Source organism: Molothrus ater, chromosome 1 (genome assembly GCF_012460135.2).
Source record: "Molothrus ater isolate BHLD 08-10-18 breed brown headed cowbird chromosome 1, BPBGC_Mater_1.1, whole genome shotgun sequence".
In the NCBI taxonomy this organism is placed as follows: domain Eukaryota; kingdom Metazoa; phylum Chordata; class Aves; order Passeriformes; family Icteridae; genus Molothrus; species Molothrus ater.
This window is the reverse complement of record NC_050478.2, coordinates 6,622,338-6,644,609: the sequence shown is the minus strand read 5'-3', so window position 1 is coordinate 6,644,609 and position 22,272 is coordinate 6,622,338. Positions and strand designations below refer to the sequence as shown.

The 22,272-nt window shown below is 47.0% G+C and overlaps 2 protein-coding genes across 2 annotated transcripts in view; both read left to right on the top strand.

Annotated features, from left to right (window-relative positions):
* The window catches only part of RHEB (Ras homolog, mTORC1 binding), a 39,701-nt gene extending 33,829 nt beyond the window's left edge, over nt 1-5,872 (top strand). Inside the window, exon 8 of the mRNA XM_036406701.2 lies at nt 4,862-5,872. Coding sequence (XP_036262594.1) covers nt 4,862-4,954 — 93 coding nt within the window. The 3' untranslated portion in view covers nt 4,955-5,872. The remainder of the gene's footprint in view (nt 1-4,861) is intronic.
* Nucleotides 5,873-13,332: 7,460 nt separating this feature from the next.
* CRYGN (crystallin gamma N) lies at nt 13,333-21,453 on the top strand. Its single transcript, XM_036407006.1, has 4 exons — nt 13,333-13,374; nt 13,822-14,070; nt 16,252-16,397; nt 21,318-21,453. The coding sequence occupies exons 1-4, from the start codon at nt 13,354-13,356 to the stop codon at nt 21,451-21,453; spliced, it is 552 nt and encodes a 183-aa protein (XP_036262899.1). The 5' UTR covers nt 13,333-13,353.
* The last annotated feature ends 819 nt before the right edge of the window (nt 21,454-22,272 follow it).

The following is a 22,272-nucleotide window of genomic DNA, read 5'->3' as shown; positions in this document are numbered from 1 at the left end:
TCTGTTACCTTAAACAGGAGTCACTGCTGCCAGAGCAGTGAGTTGGTGTAAGAGGATGATCCTCATGTTTAAGGTGCTGGGCAGGCTCAGTCTCTCTAAAGGGGCAGTAAAATCATTTTGTCTGATGTTTATGGTCAACATTTCTGCAAGTTATTTGAGTGAAGTTAGATTATTTCCCCCGAAAGAAAAACTTGGATTATATTTTACCATGTGATATGGAACACTTGGAGTTAGTTTATCAGTATTTCTGTTTCTGGCTAAGACTTGGATTAACCTTGTCTAAACTGGCATGATGGAAGCATGAAATTTCTCAATGTCTTCTCTGTATGCTGGAGAGCTTCAGATACATACCAAAGGAAATTAAACTGACAGTGTAAAGAATAAACCTGTTAAAAATGTCTGATCTTTTTTTCCACCCTTTTATTTTAAATAACTTCTGGATTAGGCAAAGCTGTTGCCTGTGCTCTTTTTCATTTGGCATATGTTCACAATGTGCAACACCACAGCAATTCATATCCAGCAGAAGAATATCTTACTGATAACTTTTCTGGAGTTTTTATTGCTCTTGAACCAAGAAGAAAAAAGTCATGTTTTTGTACATAAAGAAGCTACAAGCTTTGTAGGATGCTTGGTATGCCCTGTGTGTTAACTTGCTGCACTGACAAAGTCCCCTGTACTGCCATGTATTTGTGCTCCTGTATTAAGTTGCCAGCTGGAGTTTATATATCAAACATGGTTACCTTCAGGGAAACCAAAATGGCAATTGTATGTCAGGTACTCAAAATCCTGAACAGTCTGTACAAATCCCACCAGAAGAATTCAGAAGTCCTAGGCATTCTGGCTGTCAAAGGTCTTCCTTTCTGCAGGACCCTTCAGAACAGTGATCACAGGTTGCTGTGAATTCCATCCCTCTGCATTTAGCAGCAGGTTGTTAAAAGCAAGTGCCTGAACACAATTCCTGCTTCATGCCTGCTGTATAGTACACTTGGTAAATTTGTCCATCTTCAGAAGTCTGGCAGATCAGATGTCACTTCTGAAATGGGTGCCTGCAGCATGTGACCATCCTGGTGTTTCCTTTGGAGGCTTGGGATGGCTGGAATAAAGTGTGAAAGAGCCCAACACTGGCACAGCTGCCTCAGTCTTCTCACACATCTCCAGCTCTGAAGAGATGCAAAATTAAATTTGGAGAGCCAAGTGTGGAGTCTGGAGCTGTGGGGTGCTGGGGGAAGAGGAGACACCAGGCATTGTAACATCCCTCCCTGTGAGTTGGACCAGGAGCACTTCTGAACTCATTTGGGTTTTCTCCTCCAAATCCTAATCTGACAGGATCAAAAGAGCTGATACATAGACTTCTGTCAGAACAGGGCATCTCCTCTTCCTCTGAAGCTGTGTCTGGTCTGAGGGTGGAGGGAAAAGGGTTTGTTTTGCATTTGGTAACAAGCTGTGTTGTCATTTTCCTGGTACTGAGTGCTCACCTTACGTAAGCCAACATTACTGGAAAGAGAAGACTGTTGGCACTTTCTGCATTGAGGTTCATCCAAATAATCACCTGTACTGGCTTGGTACTGCAAATGTAACTTGACTATCCAGATTAATTCCAAACTCCTTCCAAAAGTGCTTCAGCTTCTGTTTGCTTAACAGAAAGCTGGTTTATGCTTAAGGCATGAGCTAAACTGGATGAGGGATTTGGAACTTGAGCAGAGAGTTCAAAGCTTCTTGACTGAGGGTATATCTGTTAATTCTCTCTGAAACCAAGCCCATCTGTATTTGGAGGAGTTGGAGCAGAAATGTGATAATTCCTGGTGTGCTGGTCTGGCATGGGTTGTGTACATGATGTTCTTCATAGTGGTGAGGAGAGGGGGTGTCCCTGATAGCAAAGGCTCTTTTCCCCCTTTTCTATCTTCCTGCTTTGCCCTCCATAGCCCCCCAAAAAATCCTTTTTGGAGCATCTGTGAGAGTCCAAGGAGCATAACCCAATTGTACTGGGCAATTAAAATAGTTCTATAGATTAACTTAAACAAACTATGCATATTCTGCCAAGAGTTATCAAAAGATAACATGTCCCAGAAGTGGCATGACTTGGAGTAGATGGAAAGTGAGAGAGGCAAAGATTAAAGCTGTGGTGATGATAAATGATAGTGGCTGGCAGGAGTTCTCAAGGTCAGATAGAATTGAGTATGTGCCAGCTCCTGCAGAGCTGGGTGACCTGGTAGGACTTTGGGAGGAGCCTGCATATCACCAGCACATCAGTCATTAGGGGAAATCCCTGGGCTTTGGGAAAGCAATCCTGACACTTAATGGAAAAGACCTCTCTGAGATGACTGCTGGGCTGTTACTGTCATGTCTTCTCAAGCTGCTTAATTATTACCAGCCATGTTGCACTGCTTTGGCTAACTTCAGGAACTTCAAGTCCTTTCTTGTGGAATTCCCTATGCAATGTCACCTAGGCTGTGGTGGAGTGCTTCATCTTAGTCCCAGTGCAGTAACATCACTCTTGGAAACACAACCAGAATCCAAAGTGGTCTTAAACCCAGGTGAAGCTGAAAGCCAACTTCTACTGGAAGAAGTTAGGAAGAAACAAGAAACTAAATTGTGTTTATCCAGTTATGCAAAATGCATTAGATAAATTGCAAGGGAGCAAGGAAGTAGCAAAAAAATTTGCTTCTTACCAAAATGGAGTTCTCTTAAAAAGCAGTTGCTTGGTTGTGCTGCTTTTTTCAAGGGCAGTTTCATCTTGGAGCTCACAAGATGCTCTGCTTAGTAAATGCTTCAGAGTCATTTGGAATCCAGCAATCTGACATGTTTGAACTGGCAAAGGATGGGGGCAAACAACCCTCTTTTACCTGGTTATTATTCAAATTCCTGTGCCCAGTTCTGTGCTAGGATAAACCAGTAGTGTGAGCAGCTGAGGGTTTCCTCTTTGAAATAATAAAACAATTGCCAAAGGATGACTCTGGCACTGTGGGCTGGATTTGGGTGGTTGCACCTTCCTGCTGCCTCCTGGCAGCACATTCCCAACTCCCTGCCTGTGCAGGATCTGCCTCCTGAGCTGCCTGTCCTGCTCCCACTGAGGGCACATCTGCAGCAGCAGCTGAGCCTCTGGTGTCCCTGCTCACTGCTGGGCTCTGTGGGCAGCAGGTGGTGCCCAGGCTGGGCATCTCTGCTTTGCTCAGGGAGAAAGGGAAAGGGAAAAGCCAGATGGCTTCCCGTGGGCTAGGTGTGACCCACATTCCAGAATTGGACCATATGGGGGCAGATGCATATAAAGTCTGGCTGCATCCTTTATTCCTTGTCACAAAACATCTCCCTGTGTTGTTTAAAGGCTCAGTCTAAAACTCCTCAGCACGTTTGAGCTGAATGACAAATTCCAAGGCGTTCGCTGTAGGACAGTAATTAAACCTTGCCAGTGAATATGTATTTTCTGTGAAATGAATTAACAAACCCTGTGAACTCCTACATCTTAGTGCTTCAAACAGCACATCTTTGACAGGGAATGTGCAGCTTTTTGGTTGACAGAGTAAGTTGTGGAGGTTTTTTAATGGGTGCTGTGAAACGTGGGCAAAAAGACTTTGTGTATTAAAATGAACCCATTGAAAATTTCAACTCTTAAGGAAACAGTGGTGCAGTATGTTTGTAAATCAGTGCATCACCAGGTTTTGATTAAGGGAAGCTCTTCATTAGTGGAAGCAGTTTGATAGCAACTGCAGTCCTGGCCATGCTTCTCCTAAAGTCTTAATTTGCCCAGGAAATGTGTTGTATCATTACTGAACTAAACGAGCCTCTTCTGCCAGGTTCTGTTGGGATTCCAGGAAACTCCATTATATGGAGGAATTCCTTATTTTCCAGCTGGTGAAGTACTTTAAATAGTTCCAGAGATTGTACTGTGCACAAACAGTATAAATGTAGGAAACTAACATTAGTCTAATCTTGTTAAGATTGCTGTGGGGCTTCAGTCAATGAGATTAATTTGGAAGTGATCCAGTTAAGAATTATATCTTGTGGAGGTGGAAAAACATCTGTTAAATCAGAATATGTAGCCATAAATCATAGGGTGCTCTTCAGCCTGCTGATTAAAACCAACAAAACCCCCTTTTTATCCTCTTTCTAGCATGACTGCTTTTATATAATGAATATACTTTCCTGTGCTGGGAATTCCTGAAGTGGATGGCCAGAAGTTGGATCAAATGTCAGTGTGAGATGGTCAGGAGACCATTTCCAAGCTGAAGATTCACACACTGAAGCTCTATGCTTCATGCAGTTCAGGCTATTTAAAATGTAACCCCTTTTCTCTCAGGAGGACTTTATCAAAGGATATTGCTCAATATTAGTGACAGTTCAGCTTGTGCTTTCTGCTGGTGTCCTTGCACTGTGTCTAATACAGATCTTACAGGGACAGTGAGAAAATCAGGAGTAGTAAAGTCACCCCTCATACTGAGCTGTGCAAAGTCAGTGTTGAGAGCTGAAAAATCTGCTGCCTTCTGTAATTATTCATTATCTTAAAGATTCCTGAGAGCAAACTGACTGGTTTATTCTCCAGATCAGCACAGCATCCAAACCTTCTGTGCTGTCAGTCACTCAGGACAGGCTCACCATGCAAAGCAAGGTGATTACAGTTATTAGCTCTGTTGTGAATCTGGCTCAGTTTGTGCCTCCCCTCCTGCTGAGGATTGCTGGCGATGGGGGTTTGCACTTCCCTTTGAAACTAAAATTACTCTGTTTGCCCTCCTCCCTTTTGGAATATTCATTGGATGTGTGTTTATCTGCTGATGTAGTTGGTAAAACTGCTAATGTTTTTTTAGTTATTCTTTCAGTAAGTGGGCAGCCCCACCTTCCCTCCTAAACTTGTGCTCTCTCTTTGCAGACTGCCGTTGATGTTTTTAAGAGGATAATTTTGGAGGCAGAAAAAATCGATGGGGCAGCTTCACAAGGGAAGTCTTCATGCTCAGTAATGTAATTCCACTGCAGAACCTGAAAACACTGGGAATACATTCTACCTGAAGAAGCAAAACTGCCCATTATCTTTAAGGATAAACTATGCTTCTTTTTTTTTTCCTTTTTTTTTTTTTCCAATTTTTTTTTTCTTCTGTTAACCTGAAAGATAAACAGTTGGTTTGGAGCCTTTCCCTTCAGATTATGTTAAACTCTGACTCCTGTGCAAATGGCTTCACTTCCATTTTCAAATTTTAAGCAATCATATTTTCAATTTATATATTGTATTTCTTAATATTATGACCAAGAATTTTACTGGCATTAATTTTTCAGTGTAGTTTGTTGGTTAGAATAATCATCAAAATGATGCATATTGTTACACTACTATTAACTAGGCTTGGATATCAGTGTTTCTTTGTGTTAAATGTATACTTGTAAATAAAATAGCTGCAAACCTTAAATGTTCTGTTTATAATTTTTCGTTGATTACTCCATATCAACTTTTTTTTTTGGTTTTTTTTTGTGAAAAATGTTCACCTGCTGACCTTAAGAGAAGGCCTGAGATCCTTGGAGCCAATGGATTGTTTGACTATTGCTCGGGAAGTTGTTTGCGAGTGATCCCAAACGTTTTTGCTACTGGAACTCCAGGCTGGCCAAGCAGCTCTGCTTTGCTTTGTGCCCGGTCACGGGAAGGAGAGACAAGTGCCAGCTTTATTTGGAAGGGAAATCCTGGGTTTCAGTCAGAACCTGCTCTGTGTTTTTCCTCTGTAACCGTTGAGTGAAGGCTGCGCAGAGCCGCCCCGAGTTCCTGCGCTCCGGACTGTTCACGCAGGCTTGTGGCTGGGAGTGCTGTCAGGATGGAGTGGATTTATCCAGGTCACAAGCTTAGACTTGTTAAGAGAACAAAAATGTCATTTAAAATAAATTGCACGTCCTGAACAAATCTGTGTGGGCTGTTTGTTGTGAATTCCTGTGCTCCTGGTAGAGGTGAGCGGCCTCCTGCTGCCTGGCTGTGCTGAGTTCAGGGTTCCTGCTCAGCTTTCCTGACCAGCTCAGGCTTTTCCTTGGCTTTTGGACTGGAGGCTCAGCAAGCTGTAATCTTGGAAATAAACTCCTTACAACCATATATTTAAAAAATCTGAGTTGACCTACTTTGTATTGAAAAGCAGAGCAAAACCCAAAACAGTAAAAACAAACAAGCTGATTTGGGGAACAGCTAATTAAATCAGTGTTTTGCCTGCATTTTTGTGTTCATTTGAAAACTTAAATTTCTGACAGGAGTAGGTAAGAAGGGAAAGTTGGAGTGTATTTGCAAACAGAATTACATTTTTCCTTCCAGTCTGTGCTAAAAGATACAAATGAAGCATTTTGTTCCTTTATTTTCTTTGTGCAGTTGTTCCCTCATATCATATAAAAAATGATCTAAGCCTCTCAACAGTGTACGTTGGTAAGCTTGGTATTTTCTTTGGTCATCATGAGAGCAACTAGTTTAAAAAAAAAAAAAAAAGCCCTTTTTCTCCATTTAGGATATTTCCCAATGTTTCTGAAAACTCATTTTCCATGAATTCACACACCTTGTGCCAAGCACAGGTTGAGTAGCTGGATGATTGTTCTGCATGATGGATTGCTGGAGTTCAGCAGAGAGCTTGTTCAGGGAAACGAGTCCATGCTTTGATTTTGGACCCAGACTGAGCTGGGGCTGTTCCCTGCCCAAGAACCTGCAGCATTGCATTGCATTGCAGTGAGGGCTGCTTGGCTGGCAGTGGAATGGCTGAGGGTGCAGAGCATGGTCTGAGGAGCACAGCCCAGGGTGTGTCAGTCTGTGATCCTTCAGTGCCCCATCCCCAGGACTGATCTGAGGGTGCAGAGCATGGCCTGAGGAGCACAGCCCAGGGTGTGTCAGTCTGTGTGATCCTTCAGTGCCCCATCCCCAGGACTGATCTGAGGGTGCAGAGCATGGCCTGAGGAGCACAGCCCAGGGTGTGTCAGTCAATGTGATCCCTCTACCCCATCCCCAGGATTGATGAGCTCTTGCATGACCCAAGGCTGTGACGTTGCATGACGTGTTCTGCGTCACAGGGTGAGAATTCTGGAGTAGCACAAACCTCAGTGACCACATCTACTCCATTTTCTTTGTCAAACTGGCTGCAGGTGTACTGGCATCAGTGTAACCCCCATAACAGCTGCTGCATTGCTTCCTGAGGCGTGCCAGCTGCTTAGAGTTTTAAAGGACATTCATGAGGGCATGTGCAGTTTAACAGTCTGGGATAACTGAGGTCCTGCCTTCCAGTGATGAGGCTTTCCAGAAGGGCTTAAAGACAAGTGCAGATTCTCTGGTTGATTTGTGGTGAGAGTTTCTGAGACTTGAAAGGCACATTTCACAAGGCTGTGTATTGATAGGACAAGGGGCAATGGCTCCAAACTGCAAGAGAGTAGGTTTAGAATAATTAATAAGAAGTAATTCCTCAGGGCAGTGATAGACTGGAACAGGCTGCCCAGAGTTTATGGATGCTCCACAAAGCCAGGATGGATGGGGCTCTGAGCAACCTGGTGTAGCAGAAGGTGAACCTGCCTGTGGCAGGGGGGTTGGAACTGGATGGGCTTTTGGGTCCCTTCCAGCCCAAACGATTCATGCACTCAGCGCTGAGAGATGTGTACTGCTCTTGCATTTTCCATAATAGCTGAAGAATTGAACTCATCCACATATGTTATTCCCTTCTTCCTCTTTCTGCTTCATCCAGTAAAAAATGGAAATTATTCCACTCGTCCGAGCCTTTCTCTGCTAATAAGATCTAAAGACCAGCCATGTGCAATAGTCTTGCAGTTCTGCTGAAATGTGTAGTCAAGTGTGACCAGTGAATTCATCCTTGGCTATACAGATTTCACTTGATTTCTCAGGATGGCACCTTCAGCAGCTGGAGTCTAACAGAGGCTGGGGCAGCCTCGTGCTTCCTTGCACTGAGCTGGCACAGGTTGAGTTCTTCACCCTGAGAGCCCTGAAGGTGAGGATGGGCAATTGTGGAAGTCCTGTTATGTAGAGAAACAAAATACTGCTTTGTAGCAAACTGCTGCTTTCCTGGAGTTGATGAATTTATCCTTGTTAAAGTTCTCTGATCCAGGCTAGGAAAAGAATTATGTAGACTTAATAACTTTATTAAGGGATGATCATTTGCAAAGGTGAAAGTGCAAAGATCCTTTTCCTGTTGAGGGAAATGAGCAGAATTTTTTCATTGTGAGGTTGAGCACAGTCCACCAGTTTCCCACCTTGGACATACTCAAAAGCCACTTGGACACAGTCCCAAGCAACGAGCTCTGGGTGACCCTGCTTGAACAGGGCTTGGGCCAGGTGTCCTCCAGGGGTCCCTGCTGACCCCAGCCATTCTGTGGTCATGTGAAGATTGACTAAGTCATGTTAAGTTATCACTGACTTGTGTGGATCTATAATGCCGTGGTTTGGAAGTGACTCCTGCCTTCCTTGTGCCCCTGTCCAGCTCCTGGCTTTGCTGTGTGAATAATCCTGAGAGCCAGGGCTGGATCTGCCCATCTCCCAGCCTGGAAATGCTGAGGATGAGCAAGGCAGTGGGGCAGGTGAGCTCAGCAGGGGGAGGATGGACTGCAGGTGCTAAATGGAGCCTTCTTTTTCCTTTTGTTTCCATGCCTAACAACGTTTGTCCCTGCCTGCTTAACTCCATGACAGGGAGTTTGGGGAGTCACCTATGGGTCTGTGGGGCCTTCTTTGTAATGCTTCTTCCCAGCTTCTGTAGAGGGTTGGTGAGTCCATGCTGGAGGAAAAAAAAAAGCTGGAAAACTGTTTCCATTGTTCCTGTGTGTCTGCAGTAGCTGTGCTGGTGAATCTGGATGAGGTGCAGATGTCCCAGGTGCTGTGTGAGTGTGGTGCAGGTGGTGATGATGTGCCCAGGCTTGCTGGGCTTACCCTGCTAATTAACACTGCTGAGCATCTCCAGAAGGAGAAATCAACAGCTTCTGATTAGCCCTTATGTAATCAGGACTGCTCATCTTCAGAGCATTTTGCTAATACTGGGTCATCTTCACAACTTCATCTAAAAGGTCAATATTGCTCCCCTTTGACAACTGGGGAGGGGGAGTGAAAACCTTTTTACAGATCCCTTCAGCTATTGTGAGTATGCAGAAATGTGGCTGAACTGGTGTGGGTGATGGGTGTCCTCAGCATCCAACTTTTCCTTGGATATCCTGTTTCCCTACTGGAACTTTTGCTTTTTTGAAATACAGTGAAAACTGAAAGGATTTCACCCCCCAGGCTTTCTGATGCTTTCCAAAGTGAAGCCCAGGGCCCATCTCAGTCAGATGCTGAGGTGTGTGATGATCCCTGGACAGAATATTACTGAAAACAAGACTGTAATTGGCCAAACCTGACCAGCAGGTCTCCTCTCCAAGGTGAGGAGCTGTTTTTCCTAGTAGGAACCTGGCCAGATCCATCATGTTGTGGCAGGATTTGCTGAGTGTGAGGAGGTTTTTTGGAGTCCTTACCCCACATGGGTGACACGAGGTGTTGCTGGCATGGGGATGGGTGGTGGGTCAGGGTGTGAGATGGCCACCCTTGGTAGACATATCCCAGAGATTTTTATGTTGTAGTGCATCCATGCTGAAGGCAACGCATTGAACCCCAAACCATTGCCTGGCAGCTGATTCCCATTTCCAGCAGCAGTGATGTGTTCTGCCAGTGAGGGTGTGGGTTGGATGTTTTGCAGAGATGTTCTGCAGTCAGTGTGCCCTGGCAGCTCTGGGAGGCAGCACGTGCTGCTCTCAGGTACAGGGGGTGGGTTCATCACCAGCAGAAATTGGTACTTCTGGCAGCTGGGCTGAGGTGGGCCAGGTCTTTGACAAGCAATGTGTATTTCACACAGAAACTCCACTTTGAGTCAAGAGATGGTTTCTCACTCAGGTCTGTTGCTGCTCTGAGGAGTCTCACAGGATGTGCTCATCACTCCCAGCAGCAAGCCAAAAATTTTTCAGTGAGAAGGAGCAAAACTCGTGGTTGTTTCATATTTAATGAGCTCAAAGTATCCCATACTGAGGTATGTGAAAAGTCTATGAGCTTTTCAGAGCAAGGTGGTGTTTTGAAAGCCCTAAGCTAGGGATTTTCCATGCCAGGTCTTAACACTGCTTTGCAAATATTACAGGCTCCTCCAGAAGCTGCCGTGTGGCCCTTTCAGCAGATGTGGAGCAACTCCTTGGCTGCTGCTCCATTGCTGGTGATTTGTGTGGGGCTGTGCCAGCTGTAGGAGGTACCTGTGAGCAGGATGCCCATCCTCTGACAGGGAATGTTCCATTCACGTAAGTGAGGTCACTCCCAAAGATTCACGTCCAGGAGTCACACCCTGCTCAGCTCCCCTGACTCTGGCCTGGACAAATTGGAGAGCAAATTGTCTCTCACCACTTCACTCCTCAGCCTTGTGGCAGCAAAGGCCAGCAGAGATAGCACAGCCTGGAGCTGCCCTTGTGGACATCAAACCCAATTCCTTCCTCTAAACCAAACCCACAAAAGAATCTCAGATTTTTGGGTTCTGGCTGTTGAAGCCAAAAACTCAAACTTACAAGTTCATTTCCAATGTTTCATCCTTTAAGCAGCCCCAGTGGAGGAAAGCTGCCCACAACCCTTTTGCTGTGGGGCTCATGGTCAGATGGACCTGGCATGAGCAGCAGGTGAGGTCAGCCCCAGCATCCCTTGCCTGAAATGCTCTTAGTGGCCACAGGCTCCTCAGGCTGCTCTTTTCTTTCTTCCATTGGCAGCCTTTCCATCTTTGGCAAGGAGTTAAGGGGCTTTGTCCAGGAATTATCATTTGCAATTCTTCCATATTCTTTTTTTACCCATCATTTTGCTTTTTTCTAGAGATGGGTCCTTTCTTATTTCACATCTTTGACATGGTTTGTCAAAGAAATGAGGATAAAATTGCCACAACCTGTGGAGGGATAGAATGTAAGAGAATAGTGCAGAAGGCAGTCTCACAGCTGAGGAGTTGCAGCTGTACTGATCACCAAGGATTAGGAACAGCCTGCCCTTAACAGGCCACAGCTGTGTCCAGTAAGAAGAAGAGTGCTAAAAAGAGTGGGTTAGCTGGGTGAGAAGGGAGTTGGAGTTTATTGTCTGTACTGTGAAGAAGAAGGAGGAGTCAGTGCTGTGAGGAGCTGCCCAGGAGAAATCACCGAGAAGGTGTGGAACTTCTGCAATAAGATGTCAACAGCAACCTCTTTCCATCTCTCCTGAAATGACTTTTGAACCTGTTGGACAATCTCTAAGAAATCTGACAGCTGGCCACAAGTCTCAGATTCATCAAGCTCTTGCACATGGAATTAAATGTCACACCTTAAGAGAAACAGGAAAATCCCCTCATGAGACAGAGCCAGAGGAAACCAGGCTTTTGTGGTTCCATAAAAATCTCCTGAGGCAGAGTTTGCTTTCCTGGGTGCTTTGGAGCAGTTTGCTGTGGGTTTTCCCCTCCAGGCACCCCACAGCTCGTGGCCAATGCAAAGAGTGCCTGAGCTACGACCCCAATGGGTGGAGAGTTGGGTCCCAAAGCCAGCAGTGGTGCCACCCCATTGTCCTCGTGCTCCCAGCCACGACTCAGAAGAGGGACACTGCTCCTTCCCTCCCAGGCCACTGACTGCCACAGGGACTGGATGGTTTTGGGTTTTTGGGAACAGCACTAATGCCCCCCATCTTGGCTGCAGCTCTTCCAAACGGGACTCTCTGCTGTTACTTTTCCCTGCACCATCTGGTGATTAATTGAACACCTTAAAATTAGCACCGGAGTTTCAAAGAGGTTTTGGGCAGGGATGTTTTTTTATTTTTATTTTTTTATATTTTTATTTTTCGTTGTTTCCTGCCTCACAGCACAACACACACGTGTGAGCCGTGTTCCTGTGCTGCCAGGGCAGGTTTGCCTGCATCAGCTGGAGGATGTGTTTCCTCTCCCAGCACAAAGTGCCACCTCTCTCCTTCCTCCTCCAGTGCATCCCAGTCAGTGGCCTCCTCTGGCTCAGCCTACGTGTGTCTGCACACGTGCTTATTAACTTTTACATCTTAATTGAGAGGGTGGCACACGTTTGAGCCCTAATAATGACATCCTTTCTCCTGAAGCAGTCTTTAATCTCGAGATGAAGCAGTGAGCCAAGGCAGCAGAGTGGGGCTGCTGAGCCAGGCTGCTGGCACACCTGAGGATGGGAGCAGCCTGCCAAGAAAGGAGGTTTTAGGGTTTGGATTTGAAACATGTGCCTGATGGTTCAGGGAGAGAGGCAGCAGCAAGGGGAGGTGATGGAGGGCCAGTGTGTGAGGAGGAGGATTCAATGAGCAGGAGCTGTGTGTGAAGTCTCTTCCAGAGCTATTAAAAAGCATAAAAGCACAAATCTCCTTTTAATGTGGCCCCTTGGTATGTCTCTGCATGCTGCTCCATGGGCCACCCCCATACATCTGCCTTTACCTCTTCCTAGCCTGGCTCATTAGAATGAACTGATGGGATTTATGGGCTGGGAGCTTCCTTTGCTGTTTGTCCTGGGAATATGAGAGTTAAAATCTCTGGATATTCTTATAACACAGACAAGGACTTTATGGTCCCATATATCTGCAATGTAAGTTACTTTAATATGGTAACTTTATGGTCCAAAAGTTCCTCTAATCCTGACTTACAGCTGTGAGTCAGGGCTTCAGTGCTGGAAGATGAAAACATTCCTGAGAACGATGCTCGGTAACATCAGTGGGTTTGGGAGCCCAACCTCTGTGCTTTGGAGGGGATCAGGTCCTTGCATTTTGGAGGTGCCATTTAGAGAGGTTCAAAGGTTGAATGAGAAACCATTGGTTTGACAGATGGAGTGCAATGTTTGTTGGTGGGGAGTCTTCAAGGACACCCTCTCTTGGCTGCCACACTGCAGTAGGTGGGAAGAAGCTGGGAAAAAGCAAACCATTTCTCTGACATAGAGAAATTATGTGCCATGCTCAGAGATGCTGCTGAGGAAAAAGGATGGGGAAAAAAAAAAGAAAAAATAGGGGAAAACAGAGGGGGGAAGTAAACAAGAAATAGAAATAAAGATGAAAAAAAAGTAAAAAAAAAACAGCCAAAAAAGTTAAAAAAAAAAAAAAGAAGTCCTCCAAAAAGGAGCAGTAAATGTGCACTGCTAATCGACCAAAGCCCTGCCAAGCAAATCTTTTGTCAGATCATCTGCCCAAAATCAAAAGCCCGGACTCAGCAGCCCCGTTACCGGCGGTTCTGCCTACGAAGCAGGAAAAGCAAAGCCCCGGTTCCCGCGGCTTTGTTACAAAGCCCTCGCCACACCAGCCCCGGCCCGGCCCCCCCCCGGCCGCCCCTATATAGTGCCCTGTCCAATGGTCCGGCCATCGCAGCTCTGCTCTGGCTCCTGCTCTTGGTCTTGGACAGCAGCCAGCAGAAAATGTCCCAATACTCAGGAAAAGTAAGTAACGACCCGACCCTTCCCTTTCAGCCTGGGGCCGGAGAGCCGGAGCATCCTCCGGGTGGAAAGAGACGATGAGGGTAATAGAGCCAGCAGTGGTGTGAGTGGTGATCCCGGGAGCGAATCTGGTAGCAGGGATGGGGAGGGTGTGGCAGAAGGAGCTGCATTTCGGGAGCTGAATTTCCTGTTTAAACATTCCTGCTGGAAATATGTGTGAGTGAGCACGAGGCGGCGAGAAGTGTCATAAATGCGGGATGCAGTGCGTTCCCAGAAAAACAAATACGCTGCTTAGGAAAAAATGCCAGTGATGCTTTTGCTGGAAAGCAGCTAAAATAACCCAAACCACCCTGAAATGATGCATCTGCAAGAGATTCCCATCTGCTTGGAAAGGGAATCCGGCCGTGTCCCTGCTCCTCAACGTGGGCCCTTTCTCCTCCCTCCCCCCAGATCACTTTCTATGAAGGCAGATGCTTCACAGGCAGGAAGCTGGACGTCTGTGGCAGCTGCAACAGCTTCCAGGACCAAGGTTTCCTCAACAGGGTCAACTCCATCTGCGTCCAGAGTGGAGCTTGGGTCTGCTTTGACCACCCTGACTTCCGAGGGCAGCAGTACATCCTAGAGCATGGGGAGTACCCCGACTTCTACCGCTGGAACGGGCGCAGCGACCACCTGGGCTCCTGCCGGCCCATCGGGATGGTGAGTGGATGCTGCTGGTGTTGGCTCTCCCAGCTGGAGCACCTTTGGGTTTAGTTTATCCTGGTCACTGGAGCCAATTATGTGAATAATTGCCATAAAAATGTGTGTTCTTTAGGAATAGGGTGTCCCATTGAGCGGGAAGGAGTTTTCTGGGTGGGTTTGTCCCTGTTCAGAGCAGTCTGTGCAGTGAGGCAAAGTAGAGATTTTCCAAAGTAGAAATCCATTTTGATTTAAGTAGAATGTACATCTTTGAGTTAAGTATGTAGCTTGCTGTGTAGTCTGGCTGCAAAAAGCCTAGGCTCAGAGAAACTGCTTCAGTGAAAGACAGAAATAAGGGGAGGGGAGACAGAGAATGATAGAGACAGAGAATGCTGTGAGAGCAGGTCAACCTGACCTAAAAATTATTTCTGATAAAGAAGAACTAGTGGCAAATGTCACACAAAATTCGTAAAAATGAATATGTATGAACCTACTGTGAAATTGTATGCATATGTATTTGAGAGGGGGATAAAAAGAGACCTGAAGTTCCCAGAACTTTTAGGGGAATGATTCCCACGTGTCCAGTGCTGTAATAAACACACCAGCTTTACAACTTTCACAAAAGCTGTAGAGTTTTGTTTATCTCCCACAAAGCCGAGACAGTTTCCGTGTCCCCAGACAGGAGGAAGATGCATCTTCTTCCTCTCACAGTGAAACACAGTGCCTTTAAGAGGATGAGATATTCCTGTGGTTTTCCAGATGAGATGGCAAAGTCCTGCTGGTACCATGTGCTTTTCCTTTTCATGTAAGCTGCTGTGAGATACTCACAAGGGAATTCAGAAGGAGATTCATTGCCCAAGGCAAGTTTGAGCTGCAGCTGCTCCATCTCCCCACGCACCCAAAGGGGGAGAGGGCAGCCCAAGGGCTTCCTAACCAGACCATAGGGCTGCTCCTAGCAAATTTTACTTGAATTCTCTGCTGTTGCAAACCACCCTCTGACCCCGGTAATCCTGCACTAAACCCAATTATTTTCCCTTCTCCTTATCAAGCTTTTAAAAGCACTGTCCAAAGGAAGGTTTAAATGGGAAGATTAAAAAGTAGCAAAGAGAAATTAGTATGGCTTGGGTCTTTCCATTGATTCTCCTACCACTGAGGGCCTCTGGGGCAATGGTGAGCCCAGCTGGAGCTGCTGGGATTTCTCGCTGGCCCTGAAACTGCTTTTGGCACAGCAGCAGATCTGTTTCAGGTCTGTAACATCATTCCCAAAGCACCTCCATGATCCATTTGTGGAGGGATGCTCTGGCCCAGGCCCTGGACCTTGGCCAGCACAAGGATGTGCTCCTCCTTTCCTGGCCCAAGATGTTCCTGTGAGATGCCAGTGAGGGCCTGGAGGGGTTTGTGCAGCGTGGATTCCCTGAGGAATGTTTGCTCAGGCCCGGTGTCTGCCTGGCTGCTGTGGGCTTTGGCATGGCAGCCCAGCTTCTTGTGTGCTGACGTTGTTTATTTGAAAAATGCCTTTAGGTATTCTTTGAATTTGGCTTAAAAATATCCTTTGAGCTTGCTCTGTCCCACATAGCTCTGCCACAGGCTGCAGAGATGTCCCCAGAGTCATTTGTGACACGTGACCCTCAAGGGCTCACGCAGCAGCGATGATGCTGGGAAAGTTTCCTTTTCTCCCTGTTTTTATTTTCCTAAGAGAAAGGCACAACACCTCTCACGAGGAACAGCAGCTATGCACGAAACTGGAGGCAATACAAATTAGTTTAGGGGAATAATCCAACATCTTTGTACACTTGGGATATGTTTCTTTTTTCCTGTTTGGGTGTGCAGAGAGTCGGGGCTGCAGCTGATGCTGCATTTGGGATGGAGGGGTTGTGGGCTGGTGGGATCTGCAGATGGATGAGGGGCTGTGTGTGCCTGAGCACTGGCACCCCAGGATGTGTTAGCATGTGCACAGCAGTGCAGGAAGGTGCAGCCAGGCACAGGTTTGAGGGATTTTTGGCTGCTTTCATGGTTGGTGTGCTGGGAGGCAGCACAAGTTTGTGCGAGCTCTGTTCATGCTGGCACCAGTGCTCTTGGATTGCTCTTCACATTCCCCTTCCAAAGCACCCTTCTGTCTCCCTCTCAGTCTGGTAAAAGCCAGAGGAATAATTTGTTGTGCTGTTTGGGTGTTGCTGTTGATTCCAATCCCTTTGTCCCCAGCATGGCGAGCATTACAGGATCGAAATATTCGAGGGGAGCCACTTTAGGGGTCCCAGCCTGGAGCTGACAGAAGATTGCTCCTTCCTGCAGGGACAAGGCTGGGACAAGACCTGCATCAATGCCCTCAAAGTGTACGGCGACGGCGCGTAAGTAACTCCACATCAGCCACTGCCATGCTCCCTGCCCTGGGCACTGCAGGGGACAGGGGCTGCAGACACCCCTCCCTCATGGAAAACCCTCTCAGTGCTGGGAGAAAGCCTAAAAATGTTTGTTAAGCCTTTGGTTAAAGGCGAATGTTGGTGCCTGCCCACGGCAAGCTGCTTCTAAGGGCCGTGACTCTGAAGCACGAGTTACAAGAACTCTGAGACACCTTTTTAAGGTGTATGAAACAAGCCTAAAACCATCTCCTTCCTTCCTCCCTTCCCTCCCTCCCACCTTCCACACCTCTTTCAATCCATGCTGAAGCTCTCAGGGAGGTTGGACGAGCAGCTCCAGGTGATGCAAGTCAGGGCTTTTGCTTTGCAAGTGGCCTCACCACACCTTTTCCTATGATGGCAAAATCGAGGCAGCAGCATCTCCCCTTTACATTAAATCCTGCCTCTGAAAGACAGGGCTGACAGTGGTGTTGATGCCCAGACTGAGGCTCAGCCCCATCCTCCTGCCCCTGCAGATGTTCCTGAAGGCCTGGGCAGGATGTCAGTTTTGCATTTTCCTTGATATTCGTGGCAGTTTGTATTTTCTCAATGGTGTTGGTCCTTTTTGTGTTTTTTTTTTTGTCAGACAGGCTTTCCTCTGTCTGACAATTGTGTTTTCACTGCAAGCCTGCTGGGAGCTGGGGAATGCCATAACACCTTCCCAGAGCCAGGCAGAGGGTGGCTGGAGGGAGGCCCTGGGGCAGAGGAAGGAGCACAGATTCCTTGTTCTTCACCTGTCCTGGATGTTGTGCAGCTCACAGACACCTGGTGTGAGATGCTGGACCCTTTGTGTCCATTTTTTTTCCTAAGAATAGGGAAAGGTTGTTGCCATCAAGATATCCTGCCAGCAGCAAGTGTCCTGCAGGAGCCTTTCTGATCCAGCCAAGGCCTCTCCTCTTCCAAAAATCCAGGCTTATGATTAGGCAATGGCAGTTCATTAAGGAGCAGAGCTACCCACTCCTGATGGGAAGAAATGGCTGGAGCCCACCAAGGGACCCTGCTAGTGCTGAGCATTTGAGTACCAACAGCACAAAGCCAAGAGGGAGCCTGTGAGTACTCTGGCAAGAGCTTTAGGGCCAATTTACTGCTTGGGTCCCTGCAGCAGAGCCTGGAGTTTGAGAAATTGGGAAGCTGCCCAGAAACTTTCAAGCACTTGAATTTTTAAGATTGATTTTCCCCCTCATCTACAAAATATATAAAAGGCACAAAGCTTGCTCTCCCTCACATGAGAGTCTGGATTGTTTGTGTTAACATTACAGGACTTCTCAAGGTTTATGAATAGTGAGAAAAAATAGGAAAAAATAAAACATGGAGAGGAGTGTGGTGAGGAAACTCGCTGAGGTTTGTAGCATTACATTCAGATCCTGGGAAGATCAGTGCTGGACATGCTTGGAAAGGTCTGTAAAGGCAATTAAAGGCAGGACAATGCAGAGGGACCTGCTGTCCTGGGCTGCAGGAGGATGGAGGGAGGGATGAGACACCACTGCAGAGAGGTGAGAGCAGGGGGAGAAAGGGACCCTTTGGCACCAATTTTCTCCTTTGGATGGACCTTCTAAACCCAGGTGCCTCCAGAGGCACTGCAGGTGCAGATGGTGCTGGGCATAACCTGGCAAAGCTGTCCCAGGACTCATCCTTGGATGTCTGGGGAGCAGAGGAGATGGGGTCAGTGGAGACAAAGGCAGTTTTGGCCACAGTATCCCTCTGTGATTTTCACTCTCAATTCCCACAACATGACATCTGTTGGATACAGAAATATTTGTTTCCATTTCAAAACCCATGGATGGTGTCATGTGCTGATAAAAAGTTGCTGCCTGCGCTTTGTGGAGGTGGCTGTGCCCGCGGGAAGCGATGATGGATCATCTGGAAACATGGCAATGGAGACAAACATCAGCCTTTGGCACGGTGCATGGTGAGCCTGAGGGGTCCAGCACCTTCCCTGCTGCCTTTCTGGGGCAGGCAATTGCTACCCCCACAGCCAGAAGGGTGATGGCAAAGCTGTTTAAGGCACACTGGCAATGAATTGCTATTTTGGAGCAGTTTTGAGGTGTCACCGCCTCCTCGGAAGCTGCTGCAGGTTTGTGGTGAGTGGCTTCGCCCGTCCCACGGCAGAGCCAGCTCCAGTATCACATATGGGATCATCTGATTTTAGATGAAGATGTGGGGTTCTTGTCCTCCTTTGTGCCTCAGCCACTCCACAGAGGACAGCCTAGAAACTGCAATTTTAAAAAGCTGAATTTGTTTTGTGGCCCAGGAGAGAATTCCCCAAAAAGAGCTTTACTACACTACAGTGGAATAACTTGAAGGAATCAGACCAACCATTTATTCTGCTGAAGTATTCATGAGTGTTCTGCAGTCAGGTTGTGAAATACAAAGCAGAACACATACCCAAATGCTGCTGCCCAATGAACATCACATATTTCTCAGCAAAGGTGATACCTGCCCATGGCACTGCTCAAATCTTACATGGAGAATAAGTAACTTTGAGCTCCACTGAAAGCCTCCTGCTTGGTTCAGGCTGATGCTACAGCATTCTTCTCCTTAGTTTTCAGTTTGAGCAGCCAGTGTTGGCTTACAGAGTTTGAGTTGTTTCCATGAGCATTTTATTCCCATGTCCGCTGGGATGATGTGCTAATGAAACACAGCACTGAGATGTTTGAGGGCTGTGTGCTATGTGCCTGGATCAGCTCTCCCATGCTGGGCTTGAGGACAAGATCATCTCTTTTTTTATTTTTTTTCTGGGCTCCTGACTGATTTGATTTCCCCTCTCACTGATGGTCCCAGAGAACGTAAATTTCAGGCAATAAAGGAACAGCTAAGTAAGCCATACAGTCCTTCACTCATCACCTTGCACTGCCAGCACACTTCACTCCCATCTTTCTGCTATTCCTTTTATTCCTTTGGTTTTTGGGTTTTTTCAGCCTTCCCCTAAGCAGAGGGACAAGTCAGTGGGGGTTCTTATCACCACACCAGGTCACTCACTGCTTCTATCTACACCAAAGCCTGTCCCATTCCCTCCATGTAATGGTGCAGACACATCAACCATGTTCTTGGAAAGAAATCCTGGGAAAGACAAGACAGTGAGGGGCTGCTCTTCCCCCTGCTCTATTCCCCAGGGTCCACCTGTTGTTGAAACGTGTCCTAGAGCAGAAGAGCTGAAAAGAAAAAAGGAGGAAAATTTTATAAATGGTTATTAATTAAGCTGGGAATTCTTTCTGTCACTGCACACTGGGATATGTGGTGGGGGTACACTACACTCACAGGTGAGCAGTGGGCAGCCTTCCCCACAAGCTGCAAAGGGAGCATCAAAGCAAAAGGCTGAGGATGATTTTGTAATTCCAGTTTGGAGATAAACTGGCTGCAACAGGTGCCAGAGAATGAGGCTGTTTGTTTGCAGGAACCACGTGTCAGCACAGGGCTCGGATACTGCAGGATGCTCTTTCCCAAAACCAAGGCACAGTATTCCATGCTGTATCCACATGCTGGTCCTGTACATATGGGAGAAGGGACCACCACAGTTCCACCCCATGTCCTCTCAGAAACACAAAACAAATACATCAAAGAACCTGTAAGGTGCCTTGGATGAACACCCCAGACTTTTCTTTGTTTTGTTTTTTAAATAATGCCTGTGGGTGGCTGATTTTATAAACAATTTTTTCCCAAGCCTCCAGCTTTTTGTTTTGGGTTAGACTGCTCTGAGTTCACCACCTGTTGTCTGACCCTTAAGGCCCAGCAGTCTTTGACCCCTCCAGCTCTTGAAGAAGTTCCTCCATGGAAATCCCACACTCAGTAGGTCCCAACCCCAATGTCCCAGTTGAATTCCTGCAAAGACAGACCACAGAAACCAAATTATTTGGAGGATTGCATTTCTGCTTTGCTGTAATTGTTGAGCACATAAACGGGAAAAGCAGCTGGGATCCTCATAAAACCTTCAAAAATATGGTGAAGAGAGGAAGGAGGCAGAGATGAACAGCTCAGTAATGTCAGGGTGGTAACCTGACCGTAAAACTGTCAGAGCAATGGCAAAATTTGGTTAAGAAGCATGAGAGACTCACATAGAGGACAGGGGTGACACTTGTGGCCACAGTAAGAGCATGTGAAGTGGAGAAAAGCAGAAAAATTGTCCTTCTTGACCATCAGAATTGCTCCTGACTTGACCTTCAAATGGAGAAAGGCATGGCACAAGCAGGGTGATGGAGAACGATGTAGCCAAGCCACGTGAAGAAGTCAGGCATGCGAAAGTCACCAAGGTTATTGAATGTTGTATCCATTTGACTGCATTCCAAGGGAAAATTGTCATTAAATCTGGATGTAGAGATAAAGATAACCAAGCCAAGCCCTGCTCTCTGTTGGAAAGCATCAAAGAGGCCATTAGGAATTATTAACAAAGAGAGAAATTACTAAATATGGTTCCCATCATAGCTAATGAATCAGTTCAAAGAGGCAAAATGTCCATCAAGCATTACATGTTTCTCCTTACAGGCCCTAAAAATTGGGGTTTATGCAGGGGCTGAGAGGACTCATGTCCTTCCTTAGCTCTATCAAATGCTATTAAATTGTTTCTGTTGCACGTGGTGAAGCTCATGTGAATGTGAAGCAGGGAGCCCTTGGGCCCAGGCTTTATTGCTGGTGTAACCCAAAACATCTTCCAAAGGCAAGGTCCAGTTTGGCTTTGGGTGCTTGCCAGGCCACGCTGGGGTGAGTGGAGGGAAGGGCGCACAGTGAACTCCACCGGGAGCATTTCCATGTGTGGGGTGGGGCCGGGAATCCGGCCCTGTGGTTTGCAGTACAGCAGTGCCTAAATGCAGCCCCTTGGAGCGGCCACTTGGCAGGAGCAGGGTGCTGGGGCCCAGGTGACCCCCCCTTTGTGCCCAGGTGGGTGCTGTACGAGGAGCCCAACTACCGGGGCCGCATGTACGTGGTGGAGCGCGGCGAGTTCAGCAGCTTCAGCGAGTGGCAGGCGCGCAGCGCCAGCGTCCAGTCCATCCGCAGAGTTGTCAACTACTTCTAGCTGAGCTTCCCCCCTGCCAGCCATGGCCTGCTGAGATTGAGCATCACCCTCCTCCCCACTCACGGACCCCAGGAATAAATTGTTAAACACCAGCTGTTGGCTCTAAGCAGTTTTTTTTAATATATAACTAACATAAGTTCGTGAGAGAAGAGGCTTGTAATCTTTCTAAGCTTGATTTACATCAAGCTGTGGGTTTGCTTTCTTATTCTGCAGTGGTTTATGAGGAGGACATGGGAGGATGGGCCAGAACTGGTGGTGACACACAGTTCTAGGAACACGCCTGCCGTTGTGGTTGTGGTCTGACACATGTTCCCCTTACCCTGACCAGGGTCACCATGTGATGGCCCCAGCTGACTCCTGGTCCTGGAGGGGGCCACATGGATGCACACATGGGTGGGGAGCACAGACTCAGAGCCACTGGGAGCCATGCGAGGACACACGGGAGGATCACAGGAGGAGCTGAGTGATTTGTGGGTTCTGTCTGAACATGACATGCTGGTCTTGATAAAAAGGTGAAAGCAACCATTCATCCTGAGTTACTTTAACTTTAGATCAGCACACATTAAAAATATATATTAAAAAACCCCCAAGCCTGAAGGCACAAAACCTGAGCAACCTTCTTTTTGTTCCTAACCCTTCATGACAATGACATTTTGAGGGATCAGTAGCAGGGGAAAACAGCCACGGCACTGCCATTTATTTCACAATTCTCTTCTCATCTTTCTGTCCCTTCAGTGTTCCTGGTCCATCCCATTTGTTGTTTCAGTGTTGTTTCAGTGCCCCTGAATCCCATTCTGTGCCTGGCAATTGGGATGGGAA